Source organism: Zophobas morio, unplaced genomic scaffold, assembly GCF_036711695.1.
Source record: "Zophobas morio isolate AGI-343-1 ecotype UQ-CSIRO unplaced genomic scaffold, CSIRO_AGI_Zmor_V1 ptg000030l, whole genome shotgun sequence".
Lineage (NCBI taxonomy): Eukaryota > Metazoa > Arthropoda > Insecta > Coleoptera > Tenebrionidae > Zophobas > Zophobas morio.
Genome location: NW_026972135.1, coordinates 7,306,715 through 7,318,761, shown reverse-complemented (window position 1 = coordinate 7,318,761; position 12,047 = coordinate 7,306,715). Strand labels below are relative to the sequence as shown.

Genomic DNA, 12,047 nt, shown 5'->3' with positions numbered 1-12,047 from the left:
TAAAGGCATCTGCACAGATATAATGGTATAATGATGGTTCCATTATGATTTAGGTTATTTGAGATAATTTCTTGAGCAATCTAAAATTGGTGTTCTAGTTGTCCTAAAAAATTAATTAATTAATTAAGTACAGTGCAAACACACTTTCGGTTTTTTAACTTTTTTCTTACCTATATTTTGAAAGATATTAAAGTGCAAAACTTGAAAAATAAATAAACTAAGTTGGACATAACCAAACTTTTGTAGTCTGTTCTGTGCTTTTGTCCAAAATTTGTTTTATAAGTAACTATAATCAGTAACTAAAACTTGTTACTACGTTGTCAAACCCCAGGTCAGAATTGAAAATCAGAAGTACTCAAACGTTACAGTTTCAAAGCAATATTGGTAATATGTAGTACCTAACTTATTATTTTTTTAACAAATCTGCTACATTATTTATTAAACGTGCTTTATTTAAGGGGTCGCATAAATAGGATCTTATATAGTGTAAAAAACACATTAAAGTTATTTAGACAGAACATTCTGCTCTCCCGTTTCCGTTTGTCTGTGTCGATTTTTATTAGACAGATAAACCTCCGAAACTACTGGATCGACTGTCAGATTTTGTGTGTATATTAGGATCATAGGACTAACCAAAATTTGACTAATCATTTCCACTACCAATAGGATGACGTCATCTCCAAAATTGACAATAGTAACTTTGGTTTTAATTTTATAAAATAAAATACTTCTGCATTTGTGATGTTGAATCCGTGTTGAGTTTTCACTTTAGATATCTAAACTTTTGGAAAAAAAACAAAATTTTTCGATTCCTCGACTTTTCAGTGTTTCGATTTTTCGCTTTTTCAATTTTCCAGTTTTTCGATTTTTCAGGTTTTCAATTTTTGAATTATTTTATTTTTCAGCTTTCGATTTTTTGATTGTTCAATTGCCCGCTTTTTGGATTTCTCAGTTTTTCAATTTATAAACTTTATAAACTAAAAACTAAAAATCTTTAATTTAAAATTTTTCGATTTTTCAATTTTTAACTTTTCGATTCTGGCCTATTTGAATTTTTCGATTTTTCGACTTTCAATTTCTCGTTATGTTGATGTTTTGATTGTCGATGTTCAAGTTATTGAATTTTTTGATGTTAGGATGTTTCAATTTCGCGGTTTTCCGATTTTTCGACTGTTCAATTTTCCGCTCTTTTGATAATCCGAATTTTCAATGTTTCAACTTTCCAATTTCTTCAAATTTTTCAATTTTTTTCTATTTTCAGCTTTTCAATTCTTCAATTTTCCGATTTTTCAAATTTTCGATTACCCACTTTTTTGATATTTCGGTGTTGGGATTTTTAATTTTTTCGATTTTTTAAGTTCTTGAGTTCTCAATTTTTTGATTTTTTAAATTTTAGATTTTTGGAGAATACCCGATTTTTCGATTTTCCATTTTTTTTTTATTTTTTCGATCTTAAATTTTAGATTTCTCAATTTTTCATTTTTGGATATTTAATTTTCCAATTTTTAAATTTTCGATTTTTCGATCTCTTGATTTCTCAATTTTTCAGTTCTTTGCTGTTTCTATTTTTCGAGTTTTCGAATTTTTATGTTTTTGATTCTTTCGCTTTTCGACTTTTTGGTTTTAGATTTTTCAGTTTTTCAATTTTTCGGTTTTTAAAATTTTTCATTTTCCGTTTTCTCAATTTCTCGGCGTTTCAGTTTAATGATTTTTCAATTTTTCCATTTTTCGGGTTTTTGATTTTTCAGTTTTTCGATTTCTCAATTTTTCAGTTTTGGGTTTTTTGGGGTTTCCTTCCATTTTTCGATTTTTCAATATTATATCAGTTTTGGGATTTTTTAATTATTAAATTAAAAAATCTATAAATCGAAAAACTGAGAAATTGAACAATCGAAAGATTGAAATCTGGATAAATCGAAAAATTGAAAAACTAAAAATCTAAAACTAAGGATTCAGTTTTTCAATTTTTGAATTTTAGATTTTGAGATTTCTTGATTTTTCGATTTTTCAATTCTTCGATATTTCTCTTTTCCGATTTTTCGAATTTTTAAACTATTTCTCAGTTTTTTGATTTTTTAGCTTTTCAATTTTTCGATTTCTCGAGTTATTTTATTTTATTTTTTTTTATTTTATTTTATTTTAATAATTACTTTTCCAACAGGCCGAGAGGCCCAATTACAGGAAAAGGGGACATACAAAAACACCCAGAGACAGAGCGGGAATCGAACCCACGACCCAAGGTGTAGTGGGCAGATGTCAAGCCACCTCACCCACCGGGTCCTCGAGATTTCGATATTTTGATGGCTCAATTTTTCGATTGTTGTTAATTTAAAGTTTTCCAATTTCTCAATTTTTCGACTTCTGGATTCTTAGATTTCTCAATGGGATATTTCGGTACTCGATGTTCAATTTTTGAATTTTTCGTAGTTTAGATGTTTTGATTTCGCGGTTTTTCGACTCTCCGGTTTTTTGAAAATCGATTTTGCAATGTTTTAACTTCCCAATTTTTCGTCATTTCAATTTTAGAATTTTTCAATTTTTTCCGGTTTTCAGTTTTTTGATTTCTCAATTTTCCAATTTTTCAATTTTTCGATTAAGTACTCATGTTTTCGATATTTCGGTATTGGGATTTTTCTTTTTTTCAATTTTTCGGTTTTTAAAATCGTTTGTTTTTTCAATCTTCCGACGTTTCAATCTTTCGATTTTTCAGATTTTTGGTTTTTTTAATTTTCCATTTTTTGACTTTTCGATTTCCCGATTTTTCAATTTTTCGATGTTTCAGTTTTGGGACTTTTCAATTTTTCTCCCATTTTTCAATTTATCAATATTTTGATTCTTCCGTTTTTCGATTTCTCCATTTTTTGCTTTTTCCCGTTTTTTCAATTCTTTAATATTTCTATTTTTCAATTTTCCGAATTTTTATGTTTTCGATTTTTTAGTTTTTGATGTCTCGATTTATCAATCTTTCAACTTCTTGGTTTTAGATTTTCAGTTTTTCAATTTTTAAAATTATTTATTTTTCGTTTCCTTAATTTTCCAACGTTTCAGTTTTACAATTTTTCGGGCTTTTGATTTTTCAATGTTATGTTTTCTAAATTTTCGATTTTTCGATTTGTCCGATGTTTTATTCAGTTTTCGATTTTTCTGTTTTTCGATTTCTCCATTTTTTACTTTTTCAATTCTTAAATTTTAGGTTTCTCACTTTTTCGACGTCTGGATTTTTCAATATTTTTGAATTTAAAATTTTCGGATTTCTTAATTTTTCTATTTTTCAGTTCTTCGATATTTCTATTTATCAAAATTGATAATAATAATAATTGCATTTATTAACGCCAATAAAGCTGTTACAGAGTAAAATAAAGACAAAAACTACAATAAACTACAATAAACAGAAACGCACAACTTACATTCTAAAATAAATTCCTAAGCTGGGACTTAAAAACTTTAAAACTCACACCTGTAAAATCAACCTCAGTACGGCACAGACCACCCAACCATAAAAGTCTCTGTAAAGATGAGTGGAGACAGTAGTTGGTCTTAAAGCAGTTAAATTTAAACAGAGATTGGGATCTTGTGCTTGATGATTTTTCATTTGTCTCGATTTCTCGATCTCTCGATTTTTCGTCACTTTGTTTTTAGATTTTTCAGTTTTTCAATTTTTCATTTTTATTTGATGTCTTGATTCATCGAGATTTCGATGTTTCCTGGATTTTTCAATTTGTCAATATAGATTTTTTAATTTAAAATTTTTCAATTTTTCCCTTTTCGATTTTGGACTTTTCAATTTCTCGATCTCTTGCTGTTTCGATTCTCGATGTTCAAGTTTTTGAATTTTTCGATGTTTAAAAGTTTCGATTTCGCGGTTTTTCGATTTTTCGACTTTCGATTTTTCAGTGTTTTAACCTACCAATTTTTCGTCATTTCAGTTTTGGAATTTTTCAGTTTCTCGATTTTCAGTTTTTCGATTCCTCAACTTTCCGATTCCTCAGTTTTACGATTTTTCAATTTTTAGATCTTTCAGGTTTTTGATTTTTCAATGTCTTGATGTTTTAAATTTTCGATGTTTCGACTTTTCAATTTCTCGATTTTTCAATTTTTCGATTTCTCAATTTCTCGATGTTTCAGTTTTAGGATTTTTAATTTTTTCTTTCGTTTTCCGATTTTTCGATATTATCAGTTTTGGGGTTTTTCAATAGTTTGATTTTTCAGTTTTTCGATTTTTGGAATCAGTTTCATGATTTTTCAATTTTTCGGTTTTTCAGGTTTTTGATTTTTTAATGTTTTGAGAATTAAAATTTTCGATTTTTCGACTTTTCAATTTCCTGATTTTTCAGTTTTTGGATTTCTCAATTGTTCAGTTTTGGGATTTTCCAATTTTTCTTCCATTTTTCATTTTTTCGATATTATCAGTTTTGGGATTTTTTAACATTTCCATTATTCTTCGATATCTGTAGTTTTTGAATTTTGGCAGTATTTTTCAGTTTTTTGATGTTTCGCTGTCTCGATCTTTCGACTCCTCTTTTAAATTTTTCGATTTCTCGATTTGTCAAGATTTTGATCTTTCGATTTTTGGATTTCACAGATTTTCGATTTTTTTTAATTTAAATTTTTTCAATTTTTAACTTTTGATTTTGGCCTATTTCAATTTTTTAATTTCTCAATTTTTCGATTTCCCAATTTATTACTTTTTCGATTTTTAAATTTTAAATTTCTCAATTTTTCAATTTTGAAATTTTAGATTTTTCCATTTCTCAACTATTCAGTTATTTGATGTTTCTAATTTTCAATTTTTCGAATTTTTATCTTTTCGATATTCGATTGTGGATTTTGATGTTTTAATTTTTGAATCTTTCGATTTTTCGACTTCTTAGTTTAAAATTTTTCAGTTTTTTAATTTTTCGGTTTTAAAATTTTTCATTTTTCTATTTCTCAATTTCTCGACGTTTCAGTTTTACGGTTTTTCAATCTTTCGATTTTTCAAGTTTTTAATTTTTCAATGTTTTGATTTTTAAAGTTTTCGATTTTTCGACTTCCGGATTTTTCAGTTTTTTGATTTCTCAATTTTTCAGCTTTGGGATTTTTCAATATTTCTTCCATTTTTGAATTTTTCGATATTATCAGTTTTGGTTTTTTTTTTAATTTGTTTTTCAAGTCTTGAGTTTTTGATTTTTTAATTTTTCAATTTTTGAATTTTAAATTCTGAGATTTCTTGTTTTTTCGACTTTTCAGTTCTTCGAATTTCTATTTTTCGATTTTTCGGATTTCGGAAGTTTTTTTGATTTTTCAGTTTTTTGATTTCTCCATTTTTTACTTTTTCGATTTTTAAATTTTAGATTTCTCAATTTTTCGATGTTTCAGTTTAACGATTTTTCAATTTTTAGATTCTTCAGGTTGTTGATTGTACGATATTTTTTAAATTTTCAATTTTCGATTCGTGATTTCTCAATTTTTCGATGTTTCAGTTTTGGGATTTTTCAATTTTCCAATTTTTCTTTCATTTTTCAATTTTTCATTATTTCGATATTTTTCAGTCTTTCAATATTCTAATTTTTCAATTTTTAGATTTAAAATTTTTCCATTTCTCGATTTCTCAATTTCAGTTTCAATTTTTCAATTTTTCGAATTTTTATGTTTTCAATATTTTAGTTTTTAATGTTTCGATTTTCTGATCTTCCGATTTTTCGACTTCTTGGTTTTAAATTTTTCAGTTTTTCAATTTTTTGGTATATAAACTTTTTGATTTTTCGAATTTTCAATTTTTCGGTTTTTAAAATCTTTTGTTTTTTCAATCTTCCGACGTTTCAGTTTTATGATTTTCCAGGTTTTTGATTTTTTAAATTTTCGATTTTCTGATTTTTTGTTTTCCCAATTTTTCAATTTTACGATGTTTGAGTTTTGGGACTTTTTTCCGAATTTTTATGTTTTCGATTTTTTAGTTTTTGATGTTTCGATTTCTCAGTCTTTCAACTTCTTGGTTTTAGATTTTCAGTTTTTCTATTTTTAAAATTATTTATTTTTCGTTTTCTTAATTTTCCAACGTTTCAGTTTAACAGTTTTCCCATTTTTCAGGTTTTTGATTTTTCAAAGTTAAGATTTCGATTTCTCGGATGTTTTGGTTTTTCGATCTCTGAATCTTTCAGCTTTTCTATATATCAGTGTCGGGATTTTTTAATATTTCGTTTCTTTTGTTTTTCGATTTCTCCATTTTTTACTTTTTCAATTTTTAAATTGTAGGTTTCTCATTTTTTCGACGTTTCGATTTCTCGATTTTTAAATTTTTTTTATATTTTAATTTTCCAATTTTTGAATTTTAGATGTTTCCATCTCCCGATTTCTCGATCTTTCGACTTCTTGGTTTTAGATTTTTCACTTTCGGTTTCTAAAATTTTAGATTTTTCGATGTCTCGATATTTTGATTTTTCCGATTTTGTTTGATTTAAAATTCGTCTATTTTTTAATTTTTAAATTTTCGATTTTGGTCTATTTCGATTTTTCGACTTTTCCACTTTTCGATTTTTCATTTTTTCCAATTTTTCGTCATTTTAGTTTTGGAACTTTTCAATTTCCCGATTTTTCAGTTTTTCGATCGTTTAATTTTCCGATTTTTGACTTTTTCGATTTTTTTCTATTTTATATTTTACGGCAACAATTGAATCATCTACTTTTTATACCAAAATGATATTATGTTTGTGATCTTTTAAGAGAATTCTAAATACGTCGAGAAGAGATATACCGGGTATATACAGCACAGTAAAATTCTTTTAAATTTGGTAAGGTGTTGTAAAACGGTATGTTTCTATTTTAGGGACGTCGTGTTGAAATTCAGATTTAGCTCCTCCAAAAAACTGATGACGTCATTTCAACGACATTACATAAAATCCGCGTAACTTAATAAAAAAATTAAAAACGATAACAAAAATATTTATTTTAATTTACTTTTTATGTACATTTACATTCCTTAACCATCAAAATGGTGCAAATTCACGTGACTTTTCAAATTGGATTTATGCTTAGTCCTGTAGTGGCACCTATCACACTCAAACCAATTAATATCCTGCTCGTCCAAATGTCGCAAACTTATATGCCGCCTTAAATCCGCAGCACGTATACTTTTATAAGGACACTCGTTACATTCATACCACTTAATATCATTCTTATCCAAATGATGCGTATTTATGTGACTTTTCAAATTCGACTTTTTTTTAGATTTATAGGCACACTTGTTACACATGTACCATTTAATATCCTTTTCATCCAAATGGTGCGCTTTTATGTGACTCCTTAAATTAGAACTCTGTTTAGCTTTATAAGAACACTCTTTACACTCATACCAAGTGATGTTTTTCTTGTCCACATGGTACGCATTCATGTGGTTTTTCAAATGAACGTTTTGTTTGGTTTTAAATGGGCACTTTGTGCATTCGTACCATTTAACAACCAACCCGTCTGCATGCAACGCGTTCACGTGCTTTTTTAAATTCGAACTTTCTTTAGCTTTGTAGGTGCATTTTTCGCATTCGTACCATTTAATATTATTGTCGTCCAAGTGGTGCACTTTGATGTGGCTTTTTAAGTGCGAACTTTGTTTAGCTTTATAGGGACACTGCTTACATTCGTACCACTTAATGTCTTTTTCGTCCAAGTGGTGGGTTTTAATGTGGACTTTTAAGTGCGAATTTTGTTTCGCTTTATATGGACAATTGGGACATTCGTACCACTTGATGTCTTGCCCATCTAAATGCTGCGAATTCATGTGGATTTTCAACGCCGACCTGTATTTAGTTTTGTACGGACATACCGTACATCCGAAGCTTTTCACCTTTTGTTCGTTTATATTTTCCACGTGCGTTGCTAAATTCGCTTTAGAGTCGTTTGACGACTGCTGGTTTTGACACCAAGGTATCTCATAGTTAATCGAATGTTGCGAAATTTTGTGAATTTTAAATGTATACTTGCTCTGACATTTGTATTCACAGAGTTCGCAATTATACCGCATAAAAGAATTTTTTTGGCCGTCGAAGTCGTCACTTGTCACTTGTGGGGGTTCCCTGGTCGCTGAACACCCCGCGGTGTGCTGGAGCCACGTGAGCGAGAAGTGGGTTTCGAAGCCGCATTTTTCACACTCGTATTTTTTGGCCGTGTAGTCCTCGTTCGACGGGTGCTCCTGGATTTCCGTTTTGATGCCGTGGCACTTTTCGAAGTGTTGCTTGTAAAATAGGGTGAGTTCGGTGCGGAAATGACAGTCCTTGCAATAGTAAACTTCGATGTTGCTATTTTCACAGTCAAAGTGGGGCAACATGGAGCTGGGGTGGCGGAGGTTCATCCTGGGGAAGGCCATGGCGAAACATGGGGGTATTTAGCATCGATGGTGGGTAATATCGTGGTTTGTCTACATCTGTGAGTCACTCGTTATGCAACGAAAACGGTGTTCGTGGTTTAGCTTACCTGGAGTTTGTGAAAATCGCCCGAATTCTTCCAAGACTGGTCAATTTTATTGTGGGGATATAACCTTAAAAGTTGGTTTAGAAGTTTCCCGAAGTAACTTTGGTGAGGATGGTTAGGGAAGAGAAGAGACGCGATTTACGTTACGGGTAAGTCATGACAGCGGGGTTTAAACTTAAAATAAATTTTTGGAAAATTTTTAAGGACGATTTTAAATGACAGTTTTGTAATTAGCACGGGCAACCAGGAATACACTGGTCTTCCACGTCACATTTGGACTAGGCAACACACAATACGACAGTGTCACAACAGCATATCTACATAGTGTACCTAAATAATTCATACATAATATAATCAGTGTGCACAAAATATCTGTATCTAAATACTAAATTAATGGCGCAGATACAGATACATTTTTTTATTTCACTTTTTTTTCAGTAGTTATTAGTTGAGTCATTGATTAAATACATATAGATAGACCCATGCTATTGTTTGGAGCGAACAGGCCAACGGCCGGCGAACAAGAGATGGCGCACCAACAGTCGGCCGTCAAACGCCGGCGAAAAGCTTGGACACCAATCGCGCGCGTAGATAACCCAAATCGCAGCAACAATACATTTAATAAAGCTACCACTCGACAGAGGGCGACGAAAACAATGTGTAAAAATCTCATAGTAACCATTTATATAATTTGCAACGTTGCCAGATGAGCCTAGCACAACTTTGCCGTTATTTCTAGTCGATTAGATTTTATTTCGTTTAAAAGTTTCTGGTGAATAAATGGAATTATTATAATGAATAAACAATACAAACAAATTATTACTTGTTATTTTAAATATTTGTTAGTGTTGATGAAAACATAAATGGTAATTAAAGTTATTCTAAATACGGTCCGGTCCGGTAGCTCAAATTTTACAGTACGAGTGATATGTTTCAGGACGAGTAGGTAGCCGAGTCTTTAATTTCGAAACGAGTACTGCGAAAAGAGTTACCGGACGTATGTTGTTATGTATTTTATTTCATACTGTCAACATACTTTTTTATTCGATAAAATTATTATTATTTTGAGAAAAAATCCAAATCGAGTCACTTTTTCTGACATCGTTAGCAACCGCTCTTTGGTAAATGTTTTAATTTGTTTATTCGTGCAAATCAGCATCATATGTTTAAACACATAGTACTTATAACACTTTACAGGACTTATTGTTTTGTATAATCCGACTCGATGGACGAATGTTTTGTGCAATCCGTCTCGAAGGACCAATGTTTGTGCAACTCGGCTCGTCCTACCAGTATTTTTTGTAATCTGGTTGATACGACAATGTGATACCGAATTGTACTTTGATATTGCTCCAAGGACCTTTGTTTTCTTGCGTGCGAGATAATAGACAGCGTTCGGTTTCGATGTTTAATACAGGACGGTTACAGAAATACTAAATTTACATTTGTATTTACAATAACAGGTAAAGCAAAAGAGACCCAAAAGGGTCAGTGGCCGCTTCCGGAAATGGAACACTTGTCCTTTTTGGCTCAATTTTATCGGACTTGTCCGTTTTTTTGATTTTACCGGAATCGTTCGATCCAGTAAAACGTCAAACTTGACATAGTATAAAGTAAAATAAATAAATTTTATTCAATTTTGACATGTAAACAAACGTTTTTCCACTAGAAGCATTACAATGGCTAATTGTCGACTTGTCTAGAGGTCTGTAATTTGGAAAATTGTGAACCTTGGTCAATAATGTAAACGTGAAGTTGGCCACCTAATGTGACAACTGTCCACAACTGTCAGAAAAACTGAGACATAACCTGAAAACGATCATTTTGGAAAATTTGCTTTTAAATTATGCCCTGGAATGATTTCCAAACCCTGAATTGATTATAAATTGAGGATAAATCGGTGAAACAAAGTTGATGAAGTTGATGCGAGTGAAAATGAAGTTTACGGGACTGAAACTGAATCATGGTTCCGATTTGGTTTGACTTGATTTGCCGTAGATGAGCTTTGGACGATTTCGGCGATTTTTTTTTTATTGAAGATCGACCCGTCGTTGTATCCTTCTGCTATGCTGGAGGATTTCCATTCCCCGTGTCGCTTTAACGATAAAAGGTCCATACCTTTTTCAGCCAAATTTGTCGCGGTCGCGTAAGTACGACGAAATGAGGAGGGGTACATGATGGTTCACTTTACAACATTTTTCACACAAAAATTTATTAAAAACGAGAAATATGGAGGAAATTAAAACAAAAGTTCTGGACCATTTCTGGATTGTCAAAAAATAATAAAATTCCAGAGCTTACTAAAATGACGTGAGTACACGTTTTTATTGATGCACTTCAGAAAAAACATTTTGAAAATTCGCAAACCTCAAATGGGCTACTAGTGGAAAAAATAGTATATTAACCACGTTTGTGAAGCCAATTCTAGACCTCGCGCTTTAGAGCCCTCGACGCTGCGCGTCTCAGGTTCTAATTTGCGCTCGGTCTAGAATGTCTGTCTTCACAACCTTAGCTAATAATATACTATTGTTTTGCCGTCAGTAGGCCACTAAAGCTTTGGTTTATCCGGTAGCACCATAAAATTTTTAAACCGCTAGCGAAATAAAATTTTTATTTTGCTGTTTTAAAACCATGGTTACCATTTCTGTAATTTCTCCAATGCCTTGCTGCTCTTTCCATCTAAGGAACTTTTGATACACTTTCTGATTTGCTCTTTTTTGGGAGCAAGTTTTGCCGTTGGAATCTTGCATGATTTTGCAATTTTTCGATAATTTTAGTTTGCTTAAAATAAACAAACACCGTCGCCAGAGTCACATACTACACACACACACCTGATATTGTAACCTAAATTCTACGCATATAAAACTTTTATTTGGTCGCTGTCAATTCTGACGTTTCTCGAATGTGAACTTTGAATCACCAATTTTTTCACAATTTGGGACTTGGGGTTGTCAAAATTGAATAAAAGTTTGTATTACACTCGCGGTTAAAATGAATGTGTAACTCGTGGTCTTAAGGCGCTCGCGGCATACGCCGCTCTCGCCTTAAACTGGCCGCTCATTAAACATTCACTTTAACCGCTTGTATAATAAATAACTATTATGATGTAAATACAATTGAGTATATCGATAATTCGCTACTGAAAATTTATTGAAATATAATTTGTGTTAAAAAAAGATTTTTGTGGTTTTATGGTTTATTAACATAATTTACTTATTTGAAATTAAATATTTTTAATACATAGCACAAGTTCTTGATATTCTTTATTTTTATTCCAAGTAATAATTGTGTTTCCTTTAGTTTTAATCAAGAAAATTTTTCGGTTATTATCTAACATACTTTTGTACATTAAGAAACTCCATTCCACGTCACAGGACGTTACAGGACAATATTTAAATAAATAGAGAAGTCGTTTTATGTGTTTTAAAATTCACTCTGATTTCCGGACTTTAGACTTTTTGGTGTTTCACTTCGGCACAAGAACTAGTCGTATCTCAAAGAAAGCAAACAGTGGAATATACCGTATTGTACCTATATTTCATAGTAAAAATGTCTAAATTTTTTTATGAAGAGACAGACTGTTCTAGGAAACTTTACTAAATCTT

The 12,047-nt window shown here is 30.8% G+C and overlaps 1 protein-coding gene and 1 long non-coding RNA gene across 2 annotated transcripts; one reads left to right on the top strand and one right to left on the bottom strand.

Annotated features, from left to right (window-relative positions):
* Nucleotides 1–6,905: 6,905 nt before the first annotated feature.
* Nucleotides 6,906–8,536, bottom strand: LOC135138112 (zinc finger protein 142-like). Its single transcript, XM_064067979.1, has 2 exons — nucleotides 8,446–8,536; nucleotides 6,906–8,395 (listed from the first exon to the last, which is right to left on the bottom strand). Exon 2 carries the CDS (start codon nucleotides 8,336–8,338, stop codon nucleotides 6,959–6,961), a length of 1,380 nt encoding a protein of 459 aa, XP_063924049.1. The 5' UTR covers nucleotides 8,339–8,395; nucleotides 8,446–8,536; the 3' UTR covers nucleotides 6,906–6,958.
* LOC135138113 (uncharacterized) lies at nucleotides 8,130–9,211 on the top strand. Its single transcript, XR_010281975.1, has 3 exons — nucleotides 8,130–8,219; nucleotides 8,283–8,591; nucleotides 8,647–9,211. It is a non-coding gene; the product is annotated as an uncharacterized LOC135138113 (long non-coding RNA).
* Nucleotides 9,212–12,047: the final 2,836 nt, after the last annotated feature.